This window comes from Manacus candei, unplaced genomic scaffold, assembly GCF_025592945.1.
Source record: "Manacus candei isolate 608988 ecotype Guabito, Panama unplaced genomic scaffold, ASM2559294v1 h1tg000142l, whole genome shotgun sequence".
Lineage (NCBI taxonomy): Eukaryota > Metazoa > Chordata > Aves > Passeriformes > Pipridae > Manacus > Manacus candei.
Window position 1 is genome coordinate 626,014 of NW_026138190.1, and position 27,513 is coordinate 653,526.

General features: G+C 50.0%; 4 protein-coding genes across 32 annotated transcripts in view; 2 read left to right on the forward strand and 2 right to left on the reverse strand.

Moving 5' to 3' along the window:
- The window catches only part of LOC127462835 (zinc finger protein 239-like), a 306,020-nt gene that overhangs the window by 132,537 nt on the left and 145,970 nt on the right, over positions 1-27,513 (reverse strand). For 7 of the 11 annotated variants that reach the window (XM_051771755.1, XM_051771759.1, XM_051771760.1 and 4 more), the window contains one exon: positions 25,944-27,383. In XM_051771755.1, the coding sequence (XP_051627715.1) occupies positions 26,110-27,383 (1,274 nt within the window). In that variant the 3' untranslated portion in view covers positions 25,944-26,109. The remainder of the gene's footprint in view (positions 1-25,943; positions 27,384-27,513) is intronic. The other 4 variants (XM_051771749.1, XM_051771757.1, XM_051771756.1 and 1 more) reach the window with 1 other exon arrangement.
- The window catches only part of LOC127462846 (zinc finger protein 239-like), a 293,082-nt gene that overhangs the window by 119,266 nt on the left and 146,303 nt on the right, over positions 1-27,513 (forward strand). The gene's annotated exons all lie outside the window — the stretch shown is intronic.
- The window catches only part of LOC127462852 (zinc finger protein 239-like), a 151,438-nt gene that overhangs the window by 114,717 nt on the left and 9,208 nt on the right, over positions 1-27,513 (forward strand). Inside the window, exon 3 of the transcript XR_007900573.1 lies at positions 30-254. The gene's annotated coding sequence lies outside the window, so the exon portion shown is untranslated. The remainder of the gene's footprint in view (positions 1-29; positions 255-27,513) is intronic.
- The window catches only part of LOC127462842 (zinc finger protein 239-like), a 211,337-nt gene that overhangs the window by 71,436 nt on the left and 112,388 nt on the right, over positions 1-27,513 (reverse strand). The window lies entirely within an intron of this gene.

Consider the following 27,513-nt stretch of genomic DNA (forward strand, 5'->3'; position numbering starts at 1 on the left):
ACCCCCTGATGGGGAGGCAACCCCTGGAGTCCAGTGACTGTCAGTCCATCCCTTTCGACCAGAAAGGGCCAGTCCCCTTTCACAGGGGCAGCTTCTTCCAACAGAACCCTTCTTGGGGGTTGTGTGGAGATTCCTGCTTTGGCTGGGGACCCCCCAAGGTCACTCCTGGAGGTTGAGAGCAGAGATCTCCCCACGAGCGTTGGTCTGGGGGAGTTCCATCCATCTCTAATTAAGAATTATTGCTTTTGTGCCAGGTTTAGTGGAATTGCTTCAACAATTGCTTTCGTGTAAAGCACTGTCCTATCTTATCCTGTACTCATGGTAGTTTTAGTGTTTGTATTGTGCAGTAAATAATTCTGATGAAGAAGTTTTGTGTGATCATTTGTAGCCCTAAGTAATTTCTATCAATAGATCTGATTTGCCATCATTACAACCTGGGGGACAAAAGTGGTTTAGTCACACCTCTGTAATTCCTCTAAACTGAAACTGTTGACATAATCCAAGGCTGAGATTGGATCCAGCAGCCCCCAGCACCCCACAGTAAGTTGGGAGCTCAGGGACCACCTCCCTTTCCCAGTTCCCCTGTGCCCAAAGACCCCCATGGGACCGTTGGACCTGCCAGACCCACCCCCCTTTTCCACCCTTCTCCCTGTTCCTCCCACTTTCCCATGGTCCCTCAATCCTCAGCCTGCCCAGGATCACTTTTGGGGTCCCAACCCTTAATTTTTTTCTCCCTTTCCCACCCCTTCCACATCATCCCCCCACTCCCCAGCCCCCTCATGCTCAGTTTGGGGGTCCCACCCTCTTCTTTCCCCCCTCTTCTGACCTCTCCCATCCTATTCCCATCATCCCCCAAACTACAGTGCCCTGCCCCCCTCCACTTTTGGGGGGTCCCACTCCCCTCCCACTCAATCTGGGGTCCCACCACCCCTTTTCTCCACTCTGACCCCCCTTTTCCCACCGACTGCCTCCTTCCCATCCCCCACTCACCCAAGAGCTCCTCACCTGCAGCCATGGGGGCTCCCAGCACCACCAGTGCCCAGCGAAGTCCCCATAAAAAGGGATTCGGTGGGGACCCTGGGTGTTCTTTGAGTGTGTTTGGGGGCCCTTGAGGGACTGTGGGGAGGTTTTGGAGGTTTCCCAGCACCTTTTGGTGTGTGCTGGGTGCCCATTGAGGGGCAGGTGCCCTCCCAAAGCCCCCCAGAGCGGGTTGACATTGGGGGAACAGCTCAGGGTGGGGAGTAGGCAGAAGCTTGGGGGGGGGGGTATTTTTCTGCTGGCAGTGTCTGGTTCATGATTAGGAGAAGAGCTTTTTGGGCTGGGTCAGGATTAAAGCTTGGCTTTTCACACTGACAGTGCAAGTCTGGGAGTGGGCTGGGCACTGGAGTACAAAGAGTCTGGATTTCTGGGTTTGGGCTTTGCCTTCAAGGTCAGGCTGAGGCTGGGAGTAGAGCAGTGGATTCCTTCCAATGGGAGGGGCAGCACTTTTATATAGTGTTGGGGATTGAGGGTACAAAGAGGGGAAAGGCATATCAGGAGTGTTTGCACAGGCAGTGCTGCAGCACCCTCAGCATTAACTGAACCTGGTTTTACCTCATCAAAATCTTTGATCTCTGTTGACCAAGCCTCTCTTCCCTCCCCCAAATATCCTATCCCCTATGTCCCAGTTCCTCCTGACCTCCCCAAGTCTTTCATCTGGATGGGCTCAGCTCTGTGATGACCCTCAGGACCCCTGAGAATCTGCCTGCCCTCCTTGGCCAGTCAGTTCCTGGGAACAGCCCTGGCAGCCCAGCCTCCAAGGGCACATGATGTCCTGCTGTGCTAGAGAGGACCCTCCTCAGTCTGTGCAGCAGGGCTGGAGGGGGGGATTCCCTGCCCCTCCCCAGCTGGGCCCTTCCTGCCCACCAGCTCCTGCTCCAAAGGGCTCCCACACACCCTGGGGCACTTGTCCCACTTGGGTACTTGAGCTGCCCCAGGGCATCTCTGGGCAGTGGCCAGCTCTGGGACTGCTCTGGTAAGTCATGGCCTGAACCCACAAGTGTGGAATTTCAGAGATACTTGATACCTCTGCAGAACAGAACTCTTGGGAATTGCTGAAGGCTTCCTGGCCAGCATTGCCAGACCTTTTATTTTTTTTTTTTTAATTTCAACAATTTTTCTCCATTTGTTTTCATTGACAACACCTTCTATATATTATATTAAGCTTATTCTTTCATTGTCTACATGAATAGTTTTGTGCAACTACTCATCAAACTAAATATCTCACCAGTGATTCAATTATGGAAACATGGCTCAGAGGAAGCTCCTGATTTTTGGGGCACCTTTTGTATCTCTAATTTTGCCTCTTTTGTTCTTCCTCTCCCTATTTTTGTCTTGAAAAAGCTCTCCAGGATGTGTGTGCCTGGGAGTGTTTTCACACTCTGAGCTGTGCCCTGTGCCATGTGACAGGGAACAAATGCACTTTCTAGAGAATTCTGTCAGTCTTGCTCACAGAAGCCCTCTACGTGCAGAGGTGAGATGGTGCCCAGGTTGCTTTGCTGGTGTGGAATGAAAGGGCTGGGCCAGAAAGGCAGAGGAGGGTGATGGAGGAGACAGGGCCATTTGCAGTGGATGTGTGTGAGGCTGGGGAGATGAATGTCCCTGGGCCAGTGAAGGCTGTTCCTGGAGTCACCCCCAAAAGTGTCAGGGCTCTGACAGGGCTCCAGAGCTGAGCTGGGCTCCTGCCCTGCTCACACCCCCAGGGCTGTGCAGGGACAGGAGTCCTTCCCTTGCACACACACCCCAGTTCCTGGCAGCAGGGGCAGTGTCTCCCTGGCTCCTGCTGCCACTGCCAGGGGCTGGAGGCCCCTCAGCCCTGCAGAGCCCCCGCCCTGCACACTCATACACTTCAGCTCAACATTGGGGTTTTCCCCTCCCTGGCACTGCCCAGTCCAGCCCCTCCCTGGTCCCCCCATCTCCCTGCCCCTACCCCAGCCCAGCAGAGCAGCACACTCAGGTCTGGCCCTGCAGCAGGACATGGAGGCCATGGAGCTCAGGGACAGGCCCTCTGGGGCTGCAATGCTCAGCACATCATCAGCTCAGGCAGCTCCTGCAGCCCCAGGGCCAGCCCCGCTCCCCAGCACAGCAGCAGAGAAGCGGCCCCGGGCTCCTCAGGCCCCATTTGCCATCTCCAGGGGCACTGGCCACCACCAGCACCAGCTGGAGCAGCCTCAGCCCCTCAGCCCCCACAGTGGGACCCTGAGGGCAGCACACAGACTCCAGGGAGAAACCAGCAAGGCAAGGACCCTCTGGAGAGTCTGCTCCTTGGCCTTGTTCTTGAGAGCCCTGGAGAAGAAGACTTGAGGCTTCAGGCTGTGCCCAGAGCAAATGGAGCCCCTTGTGTGGTGGAAAGAGTGCAGTGGAGCCCAGCTCATGCCAGCAGTGCCATGGCCACGGGACTGACCCAGCCCAGCCCAGGGACCAAGGCCCAGAGCACTGAGGCCTCACCGAGGCCCAGAAGGGGAGGGTGGCAGGAGAAAAAGAGCAGCTCTCAACAGGCCAAATGCTGCTGCTCCCTGGCACTGCTGCTGGGCTGGGACTCTGTTTCCCTGCCCCTCTGCACACAGGCACTGCCCTGCCAGACTCATCAGAGGTCTCAGAAGATTGAACTCACAAAAGCAAGTCACTGAAGGATCCTTGACTTTGTTTCAATGCATTCCTCATTTACACAGACTCTGGGTCAAATTCAAGGTGTAGACAGTGAACCAGACATGGGATGAATAATCAATATTCATTGTACACAACTTTATCCCAGGAGAAAAACCACATGAAAACCCTAACCCAGCACCACAAAAACCTGAGCAGGCAGGCTGGAACAAGGAGTCCCATTCTGAATGCTGTGGAAGAGAAAACAGGCTGTTTGTGCCTTCAGAAAAGCATCCAGTCATCATTTTCCTCAGGGCATCCTTGAAACAAAAGATTTCTTAAGACAGATGCCAGAGCTTGGCAGCAGGCTGTCCTTCTTAGCTTGGAAAATCTCTGCTAACTTACCTAACAGTGGTACAAACCCCCCACGTTAATGGTGTCAAACAGCTGCATCTGCAGGATTCATGTTCCAGCATTACCTAATGCACAATTATCACATCTCTTTTTAAAATTAAAGGGGAGGGGAAAAAAATGCAGGGGTGGGGGGAGACTCCCCACCCCAGTCATCCATCAAGTGTACATCCTGGCCACTGCTCCCAAGAAATTTAATATATGCTAAAAAGATATAAAAAGACATAAAAAGCTTTCAGAAATAAAAGTGCTTCAGAAGCTAGATTTTAATATGCCAAGTGGGTTTTTGCCAGATTATAAAGTTGACTTAAATGCCAGGATACTGCATTTTGGAAGCAGCAGCAGCTCACATATTGCCTTGTATTAGTGGCTGAAGTGTGTTGCTGATTCCAAAGCTAGACTATCATCATCTGTAGGGGAGAGTAGATAAATAAATAAATAAATAAAAATTGGCATTCCCTACCAACCCTGCTGCCTTGAAGCACCCTTTTCAAGTGCAGCCTCCACAGGAAAAAAAAATTAAGACCATTTTATTTTGATTATAGTGCTTTCTCCAGGCAGGAATTTTTATTTCAGTTAGAATCTTTGAACATTTTCAGTGAGGCATTTTTATATTTACAGTTGACATCTTCATAGAAGAATGAAACCTTTGAGCAACAGCCCTAAAGCACGAAGGTTGCCTGCAGGAAATACTTAAAGTATTTTACATCCAAATGGAACCTGTTTAGCTAAAATTTAATAAACCTTAAAGTTGTGTTTAGCTAAAATTTAATAAACCTTAAATCAATGACCCTTCTTTTACTGACAGCCTGCACTTTGGAAAACTAACCTTCCCAAGAAACATATTTTGGTGAATAAATGCCAAACAAAGGGCTATTTAAATATAAACATTTTCTCCATTTATAGCTTGTGAACATTTAGTTCCTAAATTCCCAACTGCTACCTGATGTACAGAACAGTGGTGCCTTGGTTGAATCACATATCATTGATTTCAGTGTCACAGTGATCTCATTGACAGGAATCAATTAGAATCCAAAATCAATCAAATATGTTCGTGCATACCATTCATCAAATTTGAATATCCCAAAATTAATTGTAAGCATGTGAAAGAACTTAGAAATAAATTTTGAAAAGCTACAAAAATAAAAATCAGTCAACTTTGAGAAGATAATAGTGCATCCGAGCATGTTTCATGCCTGCTGGGGTAAGTTAATGGTGAATCACATCTTCCCTTCCCAGCACAGGCTGAGATATATTCTTTTTGGAACATGAAAATACCCAGTGACTGAAGGCAGAGGACACACCAGTCAATGATCCAGCATTATTTTATGAACAACCTGTTACACACCCAATATCAAACAAGCTGCCAGGATATTACAAAATGCACAAGTGTGTGACACTCTGAAAAACTGCACATTGTAAGTGAGCCACTGCACTTCAGGGAGACAGAAAGGAGGGAATTCCTGAATCTCTACCAAAAGCAGGAATAGATGTGGCCACTTATCCAAAGAGCTGTTATTGTTGCTGAGGACTCCTCTCTGAACACATTCACCTGTAATTCTGTCAAGGTAATAAATCCTTCCACTCATTACAGAACACTCAAAAGCACCCTGCTATTTAATTTCAATTGAAAAATGGCCCAAAGTGTCTAAAACATTTCCTTTTGCTCATGTAAAAGTGCTGGCATTTTACTTCCTTCCTGATAAGCCAGTGCCAATGGACATGATTATTCTTTTCTTATTCAAAGCATATCAGTAGTTCCAAAGCACCCTCAATCTTATCAGGTATCTGAACAGCACAGTTACTGAAAACAGTTTGTCCTGCTCCTCTCTCTTTCTGCCAGGCTATCAGATAAACCCAACTAACTCTCTGTATTTAAACACAATCAAACATAAGCTGTGTCTTCAGCACACTGTAGCCTGTTTCTGGCATGTTACAGGTTTGCTGCTTGACATTAGTTGTACCCAAAACAGCAGCAGTGAATTAGCTTAGAACAAAAATCTAGTCACTGAATAGCATGTAACACAAAAGGGACACAGGATAGGAAAAAAAAAAGATAAATACTTTGTGAAGTAAGAATGATTACTCTCATCTCAGTAGTTCATAGGTATTTATCTGGTGCTACTTGAAAAAGAGCCTGGAAGCAGTAGGATTCAAATGCATTCAAAACAAACCTGACACAGGCCTCAAGAGTAGAAAAATAATTTCTTCTTTTGTTTATTTTATTCTCCTGTCCTCTAGGAACTGTCTCTGATTTGCAAGGGGTGAGAAAGTGAAAGAAAGGAAAATGGTTACAGTGTCTGAAAACTTTTAAATGCCTTTACAGTTTTTGTCTGTAACAAGACTGATTTTCATGATCCAACCTTCATCTGGCACTAAAAGACCTCCACAAAAACAAACCAAAAAAACACTCTCCCCCAAACAAACCTCTCGGCAACTCTCCTTTTCATTCAGTGTCTCAGATACAGAATTTTCAGTGCTGACTACTGAGGAATAACACAAGATCAACTCCTGCAGAAGGGCCACGGCTTTGAAGATTTTGCTTCCTGCACAGCCCTAGGGAACAGGCACAGCATCTCCCTTCCTCTTCTCAGGATGACAGGATATCCTGGGATGAGTGCAGTGTTGGAAGAGTTAAACATTAACCTGGCTGTGCCCTGGGCACTCTCAGCTGGCTAAATGAAAAGTTCTGGAATGCTGGGAGAAATCCTGAGTTGCAGCTCTTTGATTAAGTACAGCCTTCTTTAGAAGCTAAAGCTCCAGCCCCTGAGTGGAGGCTCCTTCCCACCACCCCCTCCCACTGACAGCCCATCCCTGAGTCCTTCTGATGGAGCAGCAAAGGGCAGGCACGTGCCCCCCCTGAGCCCATCCTGTGCTCCTGCCTGGGCTCTGGGCACAGAACCAGCCACCCTCTGGATCTGCAGGAGAACAAGGAGCCCAACTGAGCAGAGGGTGCAGCGCCAGGTAATTCAGGCCATTGTTGTTTCTCCCCCTGTGACCCCACGGCCTGGTGACTGAGGGGACAGGTGTCAGTCAGACCAATGTCAGCCACTGACAGCGGCTGCTCCGCCCTGTAAACCTCACCCAGCACCACCTGGGCCTGAGCAGGTCCTGGAGAAGAGCAATGGGGTGTCCCTGGATGTCACTCAGCTCCTGGGAATCTGATTCTCACCCCTTTAACGCTCAGGGGAACAGCTGGTTGAAGACGTGGCACTTCATGGCACTTCAAACCATCTCATCTGTCCCCCCACGTTAACGGCAGCGACGAGAACATTGCTGGGGAATTCTGCTGATGGAAAAGTGCACATAATTCAGCAGAGGAAATCTTGCATTCACGGAGCATTAAACTACCACAGTGGGGGAAAAAAATATCCACTTTTTGCTGGAAGAATTTTACCATTCTCCAGAGATAATTTTACTAGCAATGCTGTGCACTTGCTTTTGGAAACATGCTCTGAATCTGTTTTAGACAGCACATGAGTTTTAGCCTTTTTTTTTCTTAACTAGATGCTTTTTTTTGGCTTTTGTCTTTTTCCTTAAAAGAGAAAAATAATTGTGCAGAAGAAACCTCATAGACTTTCTGAAATTAATTCCTCTGAAAACTATTTTAGCATTAACATTTGCCAATTGAGTATATCACAGTACCCCTAAGCAATAAAATATCAGCTTAAACATTAAAGGAGTCACTTCTTGAGCTCTGTCAGCCTTGGTGCTGTGCCCGCTGCCCTGGGGAGCCTGTTCAGTGCCAACCACCCTGTGGGGGAACACACGATGTTCCAAAATATCCCACCATTCCCTTGGCTCCAAGAGGCTCCCCAGTGTCCCACCGGCCCCTGGATTCCAGCAGGCCCTGCAGTGTCCCAGTGGCCACTCGGTTCCAGGAGCTCCTGTTGTGGCTGAGCTCAATTTCCCCATCCCCTGCTGTGCTCAGCTGCCGTGAGAACTGCAGAGAAGCGAGCTGAGAACACGGCGGGCCCTGGTCCTCTTTGGTGCCCGGGGCTGCCCCGAGAGGGAGTCCCCGGCCCTGCCCCCGGAGCCGCCGCGCCGTCCCCTGAGCGCCGCTGAGGCGGCAGCGCTGGAGCGGGGCCGTGTCTGCCCGGAGCCGCCGCTGCCACGAGGCTGCCGCCGCTGCCGCTTTTGGCCTGCGCTGCCCCGCAGCCGCCCGGGACCGGCTTCCCAACACTGCCGGCGCCTGCGAGCGGAGCCGGCGCTCCTGCAGCGCCTCGGAGTCGCTGCTCCGCCGCCACAGCGGCTGCCGCCGGCGTCTGTGCCCGGAGCCGCCGCTCCCACGGGGCTGCCGCACTCACCGCCGGGGTTGCCGCTCGCGCAGCCGCCGCTCTGCCCCGGCTGCACCGGGACCCGGCACCGCCTCGGGCCTGCGCTGCCGCCTCAGCGGCCACAGGGACACAGCCATGGGGGACCTTTGCTCTGACACTCATGGGCCTGGCTTTGTTCTGCTTGGCCCTGGGCTTTGGGAAAGTTGCTGTTCATTTTCATGCTCCACCGGAACACCTCCTGAATTCCAAAGGTTTCCTAATCCAGGGGAGGGGTTTCTGTGGCATCGGAGGTGCTGCCCCTCGGGACACATTGTCAATAAACCATCCAGCTGACTGGGATGGGTGTAAGAGCTGGGGAACACAGGATAATCAGTCATCCCATGAAAGCCTTGGAACATTCCCTGACTGAATCACAGTTCTAATGGAACAGTTTGGATACAATTCCCAAATAGTTTGGAAAATCCAGTCATTCCTGACACCAGGATGGCAATTCAGCAGATAACCAAAGCCAGTCCCCTTGGGAGCCCACACCCAGCGGGGCTGAGGGAGGCCCTGGCAGCTCCCCAGCACCTCCCTCTCAGTGGGACACCTCTGGCAGCCTCTCCCAGCTCGGGAACCCTCCAGTTTGCAACACTCCAAAGAGCGGCGCTGATGCCCAGGACAATTCTGATCCCCCTCCACAAACACTCCTCCAGCTGGGACCCTTGTCTGGTGGCAAACACAAAGGGATTGGTGGGAGTGTTTCCCTGGCAACAAGGAGAATTTGGGAGAGGGACCTTTCCACACCCGGCTATTGATGTGTCCACACATCTCTGCCTGGGTGTGGGTGTGAATTGACTGGTGGGAATGTTGTTCTTGAAAATCTATAATTCAGCCACTGCTAAAATTGTAGCAAATGCTATTGAACCAGTTGATAATCGTTCAATTGGTCAATGATTAAGGGCTACTAATGTCTTTTGACCCCTTGTCTTTGTGTCCAAATCCTTTGCACCCTGACCCTCTTGCATCTGCTGAGATGAAGAAATAAAAGAAAAAGAGCTGTGCAGCACATCCCATGTAGGAGATGGTTGTGGTGTTTTGGAGGAAATTGTGCATGGCTTTGGGGACAGTGGTGCAGATGCAGCCCAGGTCTGTGAGGGAGAGGTTGAGCAGGAAGAAGCCCATGGGGGTGTGCAGGTGGTGGTCACAGGCTACGGCGCTGAGGATGAGGCCGTTGGCCAGGAGGGCAGCCAGGGAGATGGCCAGGAAGAGCCAGAAGTGCAGGAGCTGCAGCTCCCGCCTGTCTGCCAATGCCAGGAGGAGGAACTGGGCCATGGAGCTGCTGTTGGACATTTCTCCTTTCCCAGGGTATTTTGATCTGTTGAGGAGGAAAAGTCACTGCTGAGTTAGACCAGGCTTCTGCAGCCAAACATTACCCATCTCAGCCACCCCACTCTCAGGCTCTCTCTCCTCTCTCAGACCTCCCTGCAGCTCCCTCCCCTGAGCTCTGCCTTTTGCTGGCTGAGGGGACCATTGGAAGCAGGAACTCTGGGATGGGCTCCCAAGGACTCCTTCTTGCTCTGCTGGAGAGGGAACCTGGAATGCAGGTTGATCTCAAATTAAATGTACTCGTGATACATCCAAGAGCTTCTCAGCTTTGATGTTTGCAACTTGCCCAAATGAAGGACTGAGCTGAGGGAATTCTTTGGATTTGTTCACCCACTTGCACCTGCCACACTTAAAAGTGGTTGTGGAGGTTTGAAAACCCTGACATTCCTATTGCACTGCAGGTCAAGTCTTGTGGGTTCTGAGGGGCACAGGGACGGTCCCTTAGTGCAGAGAGAGGAGCTGCTCTGCCCATCAGTCCTGGGCTCAGCTGCCCTGTGCTGGCAGCTTGGAGCTGGAGGAGCATCACACTCAACTGTTCCCCTACAGAGAAACTGCCCAGAGATCCAGGAATCCATGTCCAAAGAATAGACTGACAGACTCCTCAGCTTTTCATCTCTCCCCTCCCAGAGTGAGACACAAAATGCTCCTTGCAGCTGCCCAGAGCAGCTAAATCCATTTCCATGGATTTAGCACTGAGGAGTTTTCTCCAGGGGGATCCTGTGCAGCACAGAGATCCTATGGCAGAGCTGTGCCCTTCTGGAGGGCACCTGCAGCCCTGCAGGACACCCAGGCAAACAGCTGAGAACCCTGAAGGTGCCTGGAGGGCACTTGGGCACTTGGCTCCCACAGACACATCCCCCCAGCAGCACCCAAAGGGTTTGGGTCTGCACAGGAATCTGCCCCCACAAAACCCCACACTGGCTCAGAAACCCCAATGGTGAGAACAGGGAGAGCCCAGGCAGCAGGGGATGGCAGTGAAATGCCACAGTGCTGCTGCCAAGGGAGGAGGGACACACAGAGACAGCTGGAAATCAGGGCCTTGTCCTTGCCTGGGCTCTGGCTGCTACAGGGCAATGCACAGCCCAGCCCCCGTGGGCCTGAGGGCACAGGCTCTGCTTAGGCTGGGAAAGGAGCCCAGGCAGGAGCTGCTCAGGGAAGGGGTCTGTGCCACAGGGACAGCAGGGAGGGGCCCCCATCCCCCTGCCCAGCCCTTGTGGCAGCAGCTCCCTCTCCCTGCCTGCCTGTCTCTGGCTGAGGAGCTGTTCCTGCCAGCAGCCCCTCCCTGTGCCCAGCTCAGCTCCCTGCCAGTGCTGCCAGAGCCATCCCCAGCCCAGTGCCCAGGGGCAGCTCTGCCTGGGCAGGGGCTGCAGAGCAGATCCCAGAGCCCTGCGGTGGCTGGGAAGGGGGAGGTGTTCTGGGGGGATGTGCTTCCTGAGAAGGGCCCCTGGAAATGGAGGAGGTGGAGCTGAAGCTGTGAGGAGCCCTGAGCCTGCAGCTGAAGGGCCCTGCCCAGCCCTGCCCTGCCCTGAGGGGTCACTCCTTCCACCCACCCCTTCTCCCTGCAGGGCCGTGGCAGCTCCTTGGCCGGGCTGAGAGCTGACCCTGGCAGGCAGCAGAGTCCCTGCCCCAGCACACAGAGCCCTGGGGGCAGGACCCTGCTCTGCCCCACAGCCCTGGGTACCCCTGGCTGCACCCCCACCTTCCCACCCCACAGCCAGCCCTGGCACAGGGAACCTTCTTGCCCTGGGCCTCTGATGGGGCAGCAGCAAGTCCTGCTCTGCAGCAGCTTCTCCTGCTGCACCCCAGCAAATCCAGCAGAGCCATCCTGACAGCTCCTGCCACTGCTGCCATTTGGCAGCTGGCAGAGGCACTTGCAGGAACTCACCTGCACTGCTCTGCAGCCACAGCCTGACCATGGCAAAGGGCTGGCAAGGTTCCTGTCCTGAGCAGCTCTGCCCTGTCCTCCCAGCCCAGGATCCCTTGAACCTCCTGCTCCCTTCTCCTCTCTGCCCTTGCTGCCTGCAGCTCCTGCCCTTCTCTGCCATGTGGCCACTTCCTCTGCACTGCAGCAACTGGGAGAGTCCTGCTGAAAGATCCTGGAAGCTGTGGGATGTGCCAGCTTTAGGAGATGCCTCCAGGAAGGCAAGTTGAACTTTCCTACAGCCAGAGAATTCTTCCTTCAAATCCTTGGAAGGTTTTTCAAGTATTGAGAGCTCAGTCACCTCCCAGCCCAGGCTGCCTCTCATCTCTCTGCCTTCTCTCCTGTGCCCTGGGTGCTGCAGGCAGTGCCCTCAGCCCTGCTGGGCTGTGCAGAGGAGCTGCTCCTGGGCAGAGCTGTCTCTTTGAAGCTCTTCTTGGTTGCCAGGAGCTCCCTGTGTGCCAGGAGCCCGGCCCAGCTCAGCAGCACAGCAACAGCCCCAGGCATTTCATGACCCCCAGGGGGGTTTGGGGTTGTTTACATAAGACAGTCCCTGAGAATAAGTTCAAACAACTTTTGAGGAAGTCAAAGTGAGATTGAAACACTAAAGTTTCTTGTAGTGCTAATGAGTCTCACTGAGGGACAGGACTGAGAACATGTCCCCAGGTTCCAGTTAGAGCAGAAAACTGCAGACAGTGATGACAAGGATGGACAAGCAAGGGAAAGGTGGCTCTGATGCTGAAGAAACCTTGACTTGTTTCCTTAATACAAGGGGCCAAGCCCTGACCCGAGTCCCTGGGAAGGCAGATGCTGTCCCTGCCTCATTCCTCAGGGCTCTTCCTGGGGCACTGGGATGTGGGATATGCAATGCCAAGGGCAGGCCCATGGGGTGGCACCTGCCAGGCTGCTGAGCAGGGACAAGGAGGCCATGAGGCCCCAGGGCTGCAAGGGGCACTCCCCTCCTCCTGGCCTCAGGGGCACAGACAGCAGCCATGGCCAAAGGCCTGCAGAAGGTGGCTCTGTCAGGGCCTTTCAGCTTCTCCCCCTCCCTGTCTCCTCTCCAGCCCAGGCTGTCCTACGGTGTCCATGCCCTGCCCCTTTCCCTGCAGGCTGTCGTCATCCCCCCGGCTGCCCCACCTGGCTGGCACCTTCCTGCACTGACATCTCTGCGTCCTCCCTGGCTCTTCCTGCACACACAAAGCCTTGGCCTCATCCACACTCCTTTCTGACATATTGCACCACAAGACTGACCTTGGAGGGAAATTTCTTACTTCTTGTCACCAGTCTAGACCACCCCAGCTGCCCTTGGTGGCACTAGTTCTTTCTTAGGCTTGGGCTGTATAAAAGTGACAGCCCAGAAGCACAACTTGGGGACCCTCCACCGAGCAGAGTAGGGGGAAGAAGGACCGGTGGGAGCCTCAGGGATCTCCATGGGGTGATACATTTACTTCATCTCTGTCTCTCTCTCACTGGCTTCCCACCACCCCCCTCTTCTCTCTCTTTCTTTCTATTTCTTTCTCTACCTCCTATTTACTGTCAAATCAAACCTGGACTGCTGACTTTGGCACATGGTCTCCTTTGCAGCTGAATTTGGGCAGAAGTGTCTTTTAATAATGGGAACCTGACAGTATCCATGAGGTTTTACAGTATGGGAATGGCCACTGGATTCCATGAGGTTCCACAGAGTCGCAGGGTCCATTTGGATTTGGAAGGCTCTGTAGTGTGATAATGGACCCTTGATTCCATGAGTTTGCAAAATGTCTCAGGACTCCTTTGGTTCTAGGAGGCCCCACATATCACAGTGGCCCCTTGGTTCCATGAGGTTCCACAGTGTCCCAGGAATCCTTTGGTTCCATGAGGCCCTGCAGTGTCACAGTGGCCTGGTAATTCCATGTGGTTCCACAGTGTCCCAGGGTTCCTTTGGTTGAATGAGCTTCTGCAGTGTCACAGTGGCTCCTTGATTCCATCATTCCACAGTGTCCCAGGGCCCATTTAGCTCTATAAGGCTCTGCAGGATGACAGTGGTCCCTTGATTCCACAAGGTCCTGAAATGTCTCAGGGTTCCTTTGGTTCCATGAGGCCCCACATGTCACAAAGGCCCCTTGACTCCATCAGGTTCCACAGTGTCACAATGGTCACTTAGACTCAATAATGCCCTGCAGTGTAAGAATGTCTCCTTGATTCCATGACATTCCACAGTGCCAATATGGGCCCTTGATTTCTTGAGGTCTACAGTGTCCTGGGGTCCCTTTGTCTCCCTCACGCTCTGCAGTGTCACAGTGGCCCTTTGATTCCAGTGGTGAAAAGTCTCAGGGCTCCTTTGGTTCCATGAGGCCCTGCAGTGTCATAATGGTCCTTGGTTCCATGAGATTCCACCATGTCCTTGCTGGAACACACAGGGCTGTAATGTTGTCACCCCTGCAGAGCTGCCTCCAGCTCTGGGCCCCAGCACAGGAAGGACATGGACCTGCTGGACCGAGTCCAGAGGGGAACAGCAAGGGGATCAAAGGGATGGAGCAGCTCTGTTGTGAGGAAAGGCTGAGAGAATTGGGATTGTTCAGCCTGGAGAAGAGAAGGTGTTGGGGTTACCTAACTGTGGCCTTCCAGTCCCTGAACGATTCAACAGGAAAGATGGAGAGAGATTACTTACAAGGTCCTGGAGTGACAGGATAAGGGGAATGGCTTCAGATTGACAAAGGGCAGGGTTAGATGGGATATTGGGAAGAAATTCTTGACTGTGAGGGTAGTGAGATCCTGGTACAGGTTGCTCTGAGAAGTTCTGGCTGCTCCATCCCTGGAAGTGTTCATGGTTGGATGAGGCTCTGAGCAACCTTTCACTAGAAAGTGTCCCTGTCCATGGCACGGGGTTGGACTGAGATACTTTTTAAGGTCTCTTCCCACCCAAACCATTCCATGATTCTGGGACTGGTGGGGGATGTGGTGGTCGGAGCCGTCAGGCACAGAGACCCCAAAATGCTGGAGTTTTCCATTCTGGGTGGAGGAAGGAGGGGGCAGCAGAACTGACACCTTGGACTGACGGCAGGCAGACTTTGGCCTGTTTGGGAGAATGATTGCTGGAGTCCCTTGGGAGTCGGTCCTGCAGAACAAAAGAGTTCAGGAAGGCTGGAGGTGCTTTAAGAAGGAATCTCAAAGCTCCAGGAGCTGTGCCCATGTGCCCTAAGACAAGCCAGGGGACCCGGCCCAGCCAGCTTGGGGTTGGGAAAGGCAGGTCCTGCCTGACCAACCTCATCTCCTTCTCTGACAAAGGACACACTCAGCAGCTGAGGGAAAGGCTGGGGATGTGTCTCAGTTGGGCTCAGCTGGCCTACTTGGGTCCTCTGCCAGGCTCTTGCCCTCAGCTAAGGAAGGAATGTCCCAGTGTTGGTGCTGTGCTCAGCAGTGGCCAAAACACTGGGGTGTTCTCAACCCCCTTCCAGCTGCCAATGCCAAGCCCGGCCCTGGGAGGGCTGCTGTGGGGAACTGAACTGCAGCTCAGCCAGACCCAACCCAAATATCTATGGCACATATTCTATAGAATCCATCCTTAGGTGTTGTATGATAGATCTATAGGATATTACAAATAATAAGCAAGAATAAGGCAAGTGTCCTCCTTAGGGACACCCCCCCAAACTCCTGCCTGGGTTTGTTCCCTGGGGGTCTCTGCAGCAGCAAGCACAGCCCCACACTGACTGCTCTGGGCTGTGCAGGCATTTGTGGTTCTGCCTGTCTGACACACCCCCCCAGCCTTGGGATGGATCTGGATGTCACTGGATGTGATGTCACAGGGGAGCTGTGATGTCACAGGGACTATATGATATCACAGGAGAGGTATGATGACATATGATGGATGTGACACCACAGCGGAAAAGTGATGTCACAGGAAGGAAGTGATGTCATGGGGAGGATGTGATGTCACAAGGTAGATGTGATGTCACACAAGGGATGGGATGGGATGTCATAAGGGAGCTGTTACGTCACAGGAAGGATGTGATGTCACAAGAGAGCTGTGATGTCACAAGGAGGATGTGATATCACAGGAGAGGACATGACATCACAGGGAGGATATGATATCACAGGACAGATGTGATGTCATATGATGGTTGTGACATCATAGGGGAGATGTGATGTCACAATGGATGTGTGATGTCATAGGGGAGATGTGATGTCACAGGGAGTTTTGATTTCACAGGAAGGATGTGATGTCACAGGGAGGTGTGATGTCATGGGGAGGATGTGATGTCAGACGTGAGGATGTGAGGTCACAAACGAGCACGGGATGTCACAGGCATGATATGATATCACAGGAGAGATGTGATGTCACAGGAAGGCTGTGATGTCATAGGGATGATATGATATCACAGGAGAGGTGTGATGTCATATGATGGATGTGACGTCTTTTGAGAAGCCTTGATGTCACAACAAGGATGTGATGTCATAGGGGAGCTGTGCTGTCACGGGGAGGTTGTGATGTTGGAGGGGAGGACATGATGTCACAGAGATGATATGACATCACAGGAGAGGTGATGTCATAGGGGAGCTGTGATGTCATGGGGAGATGTGATGTCACAGAGGAGCTGTCATGTTATGGGGAGGTGTGATGTCATAGAGGAGATGTGATGTCATAGAGGAGATGTCATGTCACAGGAAGGATGTGATGTCATAGACGAGATGTGATGACATGGGGAAAGTGGGATGTCACAGGGGAGGGAGGACATGACATCACAGGGATGATATGATAAACAGGAGAGATGTGATATCATATGATGGATGTGACATCATAGGGGAGATGTGATGTCACAATGGAGGTGTGATGTCACAGGGGAGATGTGATGTCACAGGGATTATATGATATCACAGGAGAGATGTGATGTCATATGATGAATGTGACACCATAGAGGAGCCTTGATATCACAAAAAACATGTGATGTCACATGGATGATATGATGTCACAGGGGAGGAAGTGATGTCACAGGAATTATATGATATTACAGGAGAGGCGTGATGTCATATTGTGGATGTGACGTCATAGAGGATGATATGATGTCATAGGGGAGCTGTGATGTCACAGGGGAGGATGTGACGTCACAGGGATGATATGGTTTCACAGGAGAGATGTGTTGTCATATGATGGATGTGACGTCATATGATGGATGTGATGTCATAGGGGACATGTGATGTTATAGGGGAGGTGGGATGTCACAGGAAGGATGTGATGTCATAGAGCAGTGACACATCCCCCCCCAACCTTGCTCCAGCCAAAGCCATGGAATTTGTCTTTGTTTCCCTTGGGTTCAAGGTCAGGCTGTTTCATTTCCAGGGATGTCTAGAGATGAGTTAAGGGGAGCTCAGACCTTTTGGTGAGGAAGGACTTGTTTACTCTGGAGCATTTGAACTCAGCCTTTGTTCCTGGTTTCTTCCCACTCCTTCAGAGCAGTTCATTTCCCAGGGGGAAAGCTCTGATTCCCCAGCACAGTCAGGTTCTCCTGAGCTCAGGAGGTTTCACTGGTCTCATTTTTCTCCAATATTAATTCTGTGACAAATTCTTGCTTCCTAGGTCAGTGAAATGTTAGAAGAGAGAGAATCTCACCTTGATCTTGGACAGAACACTTATAGACTTTTTTATTCTATGGAATTCTTCCCTTATAGTTCTGGATGACAGGACACCCATGTGGAAAGTCCCTTTTCTGGTTTTCAGAACTTAAAATAGATGCTTTTCTGATGTCGGTATTTATTGTAGTGTTATTGATTCAACTGTGAGGGTTGAATTGAGTGTTCCTTGCACCTTTTAAAAAGTGCAACCCCTTTAATCTCTTGTTTTAAAACCCACGCATTGGATGTCAGACGACACAAGGACAGCAGGTAGAGATAACCCTGATGTAAGTGATGGTTCCAGTCATCCCGTGGATGGATCAAAGATTCCCAAGGCTTTGTTCCAAGGCCGCTGCCCCGCCCCCACCCTCTGCCCCAGCGCCTGATTGGCCGCCGCCCCCCCAATGGGCCGTCCCGGGGGATGCAAATGTCCCGCCCTGCTGCATATTCATGAGCTGTGGGCGGGGCTTTGAGCCCTCGATCAGGGCCCGGGCGAGCTTTTGGTCCCCGCCCGTGCCGAGTGCGCGGGGTCGGCCACGGGAACTTTGCTGTTCTCCGCGGGGCGCACGGAGGGTTTGTCGCCGGGCGCACATGGACTGGGGAGAACTCTGCCCGCCGGAGCCGCTCTCCCTGCACCGCCAGGAAGAGCAGGGACCGCTCCCGCCCCCAGCCCACCACAAGTTTTCAGTGTGGATATGGATATTCTTTAGCCCTGGTTTCTTCATTGAGATCTTTTCCTGAAAAACTGAGATCCTGTTATCTGGTATAAACTACGAGTAAAGTGGGAAGAGTTTTTCTGAGGTTTTTCTCCAATAGCAGCCTTAGGGAAAGAAGGCCCTCAGATACTTTGGGGGAGCTGTGGAGAGCTGAGCAGGAAGGCTCAGGAAAAGAACAAAACCATCACTGTGCACAAATCTGGAAAGATGAAGGAGCTTCGGGAAGCCCTTCACGTCTGCAAAGGGTTTAGTCTTTTTTAACAGCTTACAGGAGATGGTGGCTCTGAGCCTCCTCCCCTTCCAATTCAGCTTTTGGCACAGTTGTTTGCAATGTCTGAAGTGTTGAAGGACACGGTGAACCAGATCTAGGAGTTTGTTTTCTGCCTCTTTCGGTTCTTCCTGTGTTGTGCAGAGCCCTTGCTTGTTGGAGTGCTGGTGTCTGTTCCTGGCAGCAATGACAAGGCGAGTGCAGGAACAAGGAGGTTCTGGTACAAACCACTTGTCTGAAGGAAACAATGTCTTTTAGGACTGTCCTGGTATCTGAGGCACCTGCTGTTCAGATCTGCAGCAGACTTGCTGGTGGGCTACAGTAGGACCTGTGAGCAGGATGGAGAGAAAAACACCCATGACAAATGGCAAAAGAGAGGCCTCGTCCACTTCTCCTCACCAATTGGGTTTCCACTGGGGCAGGCTGGGCAGGAATGGCATGGAATGATGTGACAGGGTTGTCACTGTGTCACTGTCTGTCAGGCTGAACCTCTGGGTCTGCATTTTCCAGCCCACTGAAAGCTGAGGGGAAGCAGTGAGAAGTGTCCTTCTGACATTTTCCTTGCCAGCAGCAGTAAGTTGCATGGCTGGGAAGAGGGATAAAAACACCTTTGGTCTGTGTAAAATTCGAGTTAGGAAACTTGCAAGTACTCCTTGGCTTTTTATTAGAAGCAATGAAAAATATTGAGCTTCTGTGTTGTCAATCTCATTGTAAATTTGCAAGTTCGTTTTTGAGCTGAATCAAATGGTGATGTAATTACATACTTCTCCTAATTATCGAGTAATTATATACTTCTTCTAATTGCCAAGTAATCACTCTGCTATAACTAGAATTTAATGTTGCAACTAATTGTATAATTACTGTATATTAATATTGTTATCCTGGCAACTTGGAATAGAGTGTTATCCTTTTAATTCATATTCTGTTACTGGAATAAAAATATCATCAGAGGAAACACATGTTTTCCTTCCAGGTTCAGGTGGATGAAAATAAAAATATTAACATGTTAAAACTGTACTGTAGATAGAAAAAGTTTAATTTTCTCATGAATTTGGCATATAAATTGCTACTAGGCAGCCCACTTTTATGCTTAAAGTTTGAATCTCTCCTATGTGCCAACCTGTCAACACTAATTTTTAAACTTTCCTACACATTGGAGGGGAAATGTTTAAAAAATGCATCTTTTTTTCCACAACCAGCTGAGTCCTTAAGTGTTTCATGTCACTAGGGACAGTTTCACAAAGGTGCAGAAGGAGGGTTTGATGTCCAATTGAAGAGCTGAGTTCAAGGACTGTGGATGCATTTTTGTGGTGCTGGTTGAGCAGCCTGGGTCCATAAGAGTAATGTCAGACAAAATCACTTTGCTCCTGCAGGATTCTGTGTGTGGAATGTGTCAAACGTGGTTGTTCTTCTGGCAGGATAAGAAGCTTTGCCTTCATTGCTGTGTCTAAAACGGGGTCTGGGGATTTCAGTGAAATCCCAACTGAATCCATCAGGCTCCATGAAACCATTCCACCTTCACCCTGCTGGAGTCTGTCCGGGTGCTCTGGTGCTGTGGCACGGTGTCATCCAGGGAGAATTGGAGCAATAAGGAACTGGGCTACAAGGCAGGTGTACAAAGAGTTTTACAAAACTGCCCCCCCTCCACAAAACCTCAGAAAATAAGTTTGTCATGTGTTACCAGAAGAATCACTGCAAACACCCTTTGTGCCACTCTGTGAACACCAAAATCATGGAATTGTGTGGACTTGGACTGTAAGTAAATCAGAGATTGTTTGTAGGAATCCCCAAATTAGAAGAAAATCCAGTCACTCCTCTGTGGTGAAATGTCCTGTGAGCAGGACTGAAATGTGCTGCACACACACGTGTTAGAACACATCCTGGAAATATGGGAGAGTGGAAAACCATTTTCAGATTTAATAACATTTCAGTTTTAACAGCTCATTTAAAACTTGAATAACAATGTGTAAATCCAAGGAGTTTCCCTTAAAAAATTAATTAAAACGTTAATTTTCTGGGGTTTTTGTAATTCTGTCTTATCTAGGTTTTGTAGAGGACTCAGATGTGAATATTCAATCTGCTGCCTGTGACAGTGCCTGACTTCACTTCCAATATTTTTAGTAGTTATATACTGTTTAATGTCATTCTCATACCTGTGATCTTAGACTTGTGTGATTCTGCTGTGGTTTGTAACAGAGAATTTCCTTTGACTTCACTGTGAGAGCTCTGCATGGAATGATGAACAGTAGTAATAATATTAATCATTTATAGAGGGCTTTATATGTTCAAAATACAGGATAATCTTTAAATGAGCTCAGCTTTGCTCTCAGATATGTGAGTGAACTCTTCATTGATTTGAAAAAAATTGTTGCCTGGCATGCAATTTGTTTTTATTTTCTAGTCTTAGTAGGTATTTTGGAAAGGGTTTCTTTATTTTTGTAAGGCAGAATATTGTCTGATATTAGGTTTGAGACCTTAAAAGGTTTGCAAAGGACATGGAGGTTCTGTGGTGTCCTCTGATGGTTTCAGCTGATCAACTGAATGCTTCCAATCCTTTTATCTGTGAGGGGACTGCAGGCCATGCTGGAAAGCAGGTGTTACTGCAGGGGACTTTCTCTGCTCTATGCAATGAGTTAGCTTATAAAGGTGAGCATTTTTCTGGTGAATTCAGAAATTGTTAGCAGTGTATCAGAGGCATAAGAATTAACACTAATGTTTGGAATTTGCAGTTATCCCACAACTTTTCTAGAAGATCAGTAATTTCTGAGAGCTGGCTCCTGTTTGCAGTATAGAGCAGTCAGCTCTGCAACTGCAGGGTTGCTTCATGCATTGGTTGGTTTATTTTCCAAGGTTTACAGGTACCATAAACTGTTGCCAAAAGCAGGAGAAATGATGAATAATATTTTTTCTCCCCAATAGCCAAAATTCTGTGTGTGTGTGTTATTGCTATAAATAGCAAGTCTTCTTCTGAGTAAGAATAAGACTTAGTTCCTAAAGACAGTGAATAGTAGCAGACAGAGGGTCTTACATTTGTTCTTCTCCCCCTTTCTTGTTTTTTCCTAACAGATAATGCTCATTATTCTGTGGTAAATGATACTCAGATGTTCTGCAGCAGCAGGAAATTCAATGTATTGGTACCATTAAAGGCCTGATTCCATTTTCTAACTCCACAGTGCAAGTGAATGCATCCAACAGCCAGGGCAGCTTGATAAGTGATGCTGTAACAATTGTCAGGCCTCCAGGAGGTGAGTGTGAAAAAGTGCTTTTTCTGTCCATGTAACAATTCCACAAACACTCTGTTGAACAAAATGTTATTTGTTATCTCAACTGAGGACTGGGAGTTCAGAAGAATAGGTTTGCATTAGGAGTTCTCACTACCAAAATTGTACTTTTTGGCTTCTAATTTGTCACATGGTTAACTTTAAGAACTAGAGAATGAAAACAGTTGTATAGTTAACATATTGTGAAGGTGAGAGGTGTATCATGTACTTCATTTTTTCCTGTGAATGGTGGTGTGTTCTATCAGGGACAGCTGATCTAGTCCAAGAATAGAGAGAGACTCAGCTGCATTTTGGAACCTGTTTTAGAATAGAAGCTGAAAGTGCTGACAAGGAGCACTTACTGGATAGACAGAGAATTTGTTTAATAACAGTAATATAAGCCACTGGCAATATATTGAGCCAGAACCCACCAAGTTCTTTAGTTGTAAGAAAGTCAGTTCCAATGTGCTGATTTACAGTGACTGAGGCTCCAAACCCCTCTGGCTGTTCTCTTCATAACAATTGGAAATAAGGGCATTGAGCAAATACACCCTGAACACTGTGAGTGTTTTGTTCTGTGGTTTTGTTTTGGTTGGTTGGTGGGGGTTTTTTTTTGTCAAGAAAGCTTTTCCATTTCTAGCTGGTGTAGGTGTGTCCCTTTTGCATTCCCTTTGCATGGCCATTCACTTGGACAGAAGTTTTGTTTGATCAAAGAGCAGAGGAAGACAGGCTGCTGCTCAGATGGGAGCAGGAAGGTGAGGTTCAATCATCACCTGCAAGGAACAGAAAAGGATTCCCAAGTCATACCAAGAGAGATGAAGGTTGTGGTGGCTGCTGATTCTGTGCTGCATTGCAGAGTTGTCTCTGGGGGGTTCTTGGTGCTGACTCAGTAACTCGGTGCTGACTCATCTACAGAGCAGAGCCTCAAAGAACTGGTTTGTATTTCCTGTGTGAAACAGAAAAGGGAAGATACTCTGAAAAAAGAATGGCCTGAGCAGTGAAGGGCTTCTTTAAGCTCTCATGTGCTCTGTGTGTGATTTGCACAGCACAGGAATGTTCAGCAGTGACAGATGTGAGATTTTGCTTTGGACTCTTAAGCACCTGCCCTTTCCTGTCTGCTTGTTTGCCTCTGGAATAGTGCATTGGCTCTGCCTCTGGAATAGTGCATTGGCTCTGCCTCTGGAATAGTGCATTGCCTATGGAATCCTGCACTGCCTCTGCCTATGGAATACTGCATTGCCTATGGAATACTGCACTGCCTCTGCCTATGGCTTGGGCTTGTTCCCAGCAGCCAACATTGACCCTACGGACCTGTAGCTGCTGCTGTTGGTTCAATCCCTACAGGAGATGGTTCCTGCAGCCAGGGGATCTCAGCCAATGTTAGTTTAGGCAGCAACACCTCTGGGACTGGATGTTGAACCCCATCACAGGATCCCTGATCTAATCATGCAAACAAGTGGGAATTCTATCATACAACTTATATTTGCATCTGAAAGAATTTGTTCCTGCAAGTGGATCACTGAAGCCAACAGGCCTCCTTAGAGGAATGAACAAACACAGCAAACTGATGTTAGGTCAGAATTAAATAGGAAAAAGATCAAACCTGGATATAGTAGATTTTTCCCTGTGAGACAGATTTGGTTTTCCATTTTGCTTAGTATTGCACTGAGAGTCACATCATCAAACTGTTTTTGAAAGATTTCCTTTACGTCAAATTTCAGTCCTTTGGATACATCAGTTGTTCTCTCTTCTCCTCTTCCTTTTTCTCTCTCTCTTTTCTCTCTCTTCTTTCTCTCTTTTCTTTGTCTTTCTCTCTCTTTTCTTTTTCTCTTCTTTGCTTCTTTCCTTCTTTCCACCAGGATTCTTTTCCAACAGGATTCTTTCTGTTCCATGTCTTCTGCTTCTTTTTAATTTTTCTTCTCTTACTTTCTCTTATGTCACTTCATGGGAATTTAAAAATGAAAAGAAAAATTAAAAGTAGTTTTTTTAAAAAAGCTCATTGTGAAAAAAATCACATTTAAAAATATTTCAAATTCTCAAACACTTGCATGATATCTGTCTAACTTCAGAGTAATATAATCTCTGATTTTGATGAAGGGCAGGAAATGTTTTAAACAAAGTTCTTAAGTGAAAAATTGTGACCATTTCTTTTCTAGAGGCAGTTTAAGGAGACAGCAGGATAGAGCAGGGAGGAGGAAAGAGCTCTCCTACATCTCTCATCAGTGACCCAGCTAATTAAATAGTGTCAGTGGCAAGCTGTGCATTGTCCATTCCAGTTCCTTTTGTCCAGACAGATGATTTCATGGGGATACGAGGGTAGGATTGCAAAAGTGCTTGTGTGGAACATTGAGAGTTGTTCTAATGAAACCAGAATTCTTCCCTAAGCTCTGCAGTATTGAACTGATTGTCATGTTCATTAGTGCTACTTTCTTCTTTTCTTCCCCTCTCCCAGGCTGTTCAGCACATCTCTCAGTGAGCTCACCCTGTGTCTGTTCTTGGTTTTGGGGGGGTGTTGTGGATGGCAAGAGATGAGAGAAGTGAGTCTCCTTCCTGAACAGTTGTGTCTTCAGCCTCTGGCAGTGGGAGGCACAGAGGTGCCCTCTTTGCTGCTCCCCTTCCTAAACTGCAGCCAGCTGGGGCTCAGCCTGACCCCACACATCATAAAGGGCCACCTCAAGGTTGCTTTAAATTGCCCCTGAATGGAAGTCCCTGCTCATCAAACTGTGGAGTTTTCCCAGCAGGCAGTGATGCTCCAACTGTGTCCTTCTCTTCCAATTCCCTCCTTCCCTTTGCCTCCACTCCTGTGCTTTTGGGGCTGGGCAGATCTCCCCCAGCTCCAGCTGGGCCCTTTCCATGCTGCAGACATGTGGCACCTGCACTGATCAGCTTTGGGGTTGCTTTCTGTCTTCTGGAGCTGCACGAGACAGTTGGGACACGAAGATCCAAACAGCAGCTGGAGTTGCCTGGGAGAACATGGATGGTTTTGCTTGCTTGGGGAGAGCCAGGAGAGAAAGGGAAAACTGCACAACAGCTTGGAAGAGCAGATTGATCATCTGTGAGCAGGGAATTCACCTCATTGCAGAGGTCTCACTCCAGGCCTTTCCAAAACCTGAGCCTTGGCATGAGATCCAGGCTGTGCTTAAGATCTCTGGGAAGAACTCTGTGCTAGAGGAGATTTCCTGCTGCAAAACTGCAGCTTGCTTATACTTCTAAAAAAAGAAGAATATATAAACATGGGGGAAATGGGTCATGTGAAATGTAGCTGTAGAGTATTACTTAAAATTCCTACCCACAATCACATTAACCTATTTGAGACCAATTTCAATTTTACCCAGAAAAGGATACAATTTAGATGAAGTATGCCATTTTTATATAATCTCAGGGGTATTCATCCTTGGGGTTTTTTTTGTGTTGGTTTTCCTTTTCATTCTGTGTAAATCAACTGGACTTTTCAGTACTGTAATTAGAGTCAACCTTATTTATGTGACAAGTTAGGTTCTTCTGTTGAAAGAATTCTACAATAAAATGACATTTGGGAGGGCACCTGCCCCTCAACAGGCACCCAGCTCACCCCAAGAGGTGCTGGGACCCCTAAAACCTCCCCACAGCCCCTCAAGGACCCCCAAATGCACTCAAAGCCCACCCAGGACTCCACCCAACCCCTTTTCTGGGGGATTTCTCTGGGCACTGGTGGTGCTGGGAGCCCCCCGGCCGTGGGCGAGGAGCTCTCGGGTGAGTGGGGGGTGGGAAGGGGGCAGTTGGTGGGAAAAGGGGGGTCAGAGTGGAGAAGAGGGGTGGTGGGACCCCAAACTGAGTGGGAGGGGAGTGGGACCCCTCAAAAGTGGAGGGGGAAGAGCACTGAGGTTTGGGGGGTGATGAGAAATAAGTGGGAGAGGTCAGAAGAGTGGGGAAAGGGGATGGTGGGACCCCCAAACTGAGCATGAGGGGGCTGGGGAGTGGGGGGATGATGTGGAAGGGGTGGGATGGGGGGAAAAAGTGGGGGTTGGGACCCCAAAAGTGATCCTGAGGGGGCTGGGGATTGAGGGGACCACGGAAAAGTGGGAGGAACAGGGAGAAGGGTGGAAAAGGAGGGGTTGTCTGGTGGGTCCGGCAGACCCATGGGGGTCTTTGGCACCAGGTTTTGGGAAAGGGAGTAGTTCCCCTGAGCTCCCAACTTCCTGTGGGGTGCTGGGGGCCGCTGGATCCAATCTCAGCCTTGAATCTTGCCAACATTTTAAGTTTAGAGGAATTAGGGAGGTGTGACTGAACCACTTTTGTCCCCCATGTTTTATTGATGGCAAATCAGATCTATTGATAGAAATGAATTTATTTAGGGTTACAAATTATCAGACAAAAGATCTTCATCACAATTATTTACTGCACAATAGAAACACTAAAACTACCAGGAGTACAGGATAAGATAGGACAGTGCTCTACACTAAAGCAATTGTTGAAGCAATTCTACTCAAGCTGGCACCAAAGCAGTAATTGTTTATTAGAGATGGATGGAACTCCAGACCAATGGGGAGATCTCTGCTCTCAACCTCCAGCAGTGACCCTGGGGGGTCCCCAGCCAAGGCAGGAATCTCCACACACCCGCCAAGAAGGGTTCTGTTGGAAGAAGCTGCCCCTGGGAAAGGGGACTGGTCCTTTCTGGTCGAAAGGGATGGACTGACAGTCACTGGACTCCAGGGGTTGCCTCCCCATCAGGGGGTTCATTTGGGGTGGAAGCAGCAGTCGAAGCTCTTCCTGCAGTCGGGGCACTCGAGGGCTTCCCTTGCCGGTGGGTCCGTTGGTGTGAGGTCAACTTAGAGCTCTCGGTGAAGCTCTTCCCACACTCCCCACACTTGTAGGGCCTCTCACCGGTGTGGATGCGCCGGTGCCTGACGAGGTAGGAGTTCTGGATGAAGCCCTTCCCACATTCGGTGCAGAGGAAGGGCCTCTCATCCATGTGGGTCCGCTCATGCACGAGGAGATGTGAGCTGGTCTGAAACCTCTTCCCACATTCCCCACACACATACGGCCGTTCCCCAGTGTGGATGCGCTGGTGTAGGATCATTTCAAAGCTGTGGCTAAAGCTCTTCCCACATTCCCCACACTTGTAGGGCTTCTGCCTAGTGTGGATGCGCTGGTGTAGGATCATTCCAGACCTCTGCCTAAAGCTCTTCCCACATTCCCCACAGTTGTAGGGCTTCTGCCCAGTGTGGATGTGCTGGTGCTTGACGAGGGTGGATCTCTGCCTGAATCTCTTCCCACATTCCCCACACGTGTAGGGCCGTTCCCCAGTGTGGATGCGCTGATGTTGGATAAGGCGGGAGCTGCAGCTGAAGCTCTTCCCACATTCCCCACACGTGTAGGGCCGTACCCCAGTGTGGATGTGCTGGTGTCGGATAAGGTAGGAGCTGCAGTTGAAGCTCTTCCCACATTCCCCACACTTGTAGGGCTTCTGCACAGTGTGGATGCGCTGGTGTTTGCGGAGGGTGGAGCTGTCACTGAATCTCTTCCCACATTCCTCACACATGTAGGGCCGTTCCCCAGTGTGGATGCGACGGTGTTGGATAAGGTGGGAGCTGCAGTTAAAGCTCTTCCCACATTCCCCACATGAGAAGGGCCGTGCCCCAGTGTGAATGTGCTGGTGGGTGAAGAGGCTCGAGCTCTTCCTGAAGCTCTTCCCACATTCCAAGCATCTGAAGGGCTTCTCCCTGCTGGGAGGCTGCTCAGGGACCACCAGCTCAGAGCTCTGCCTCAAGCTCTGGCCGCCTTCCCGGCACAGGCTGGCTCTTTCCTCCTCAGAGCACCCTGGGCTGGCTTTGGAGCCCCTCCTGCGGGGGGATCTCCGGCCCTTTTCCTCCCCGCTGCCTTCCTGCGCCGGGGAGCCCTTCAAAACGGCCTCTCCCACCAGGCTCTGCCGGGGGGATTTGTCCTCCGGGCTCTCCGTCCTCAGCTCGGGGCCTGGGGCAGGAAGCAAGAAGGACAGGCAGGGGATTTGCCTCCGGCCCACAGGGAAGGCCAAGGACATCCCCCCAACTCCGGCCCCGGCAGGACGGCGGCGGCAGCGGGGTTGTCCTGCAGCCGGGGCCAT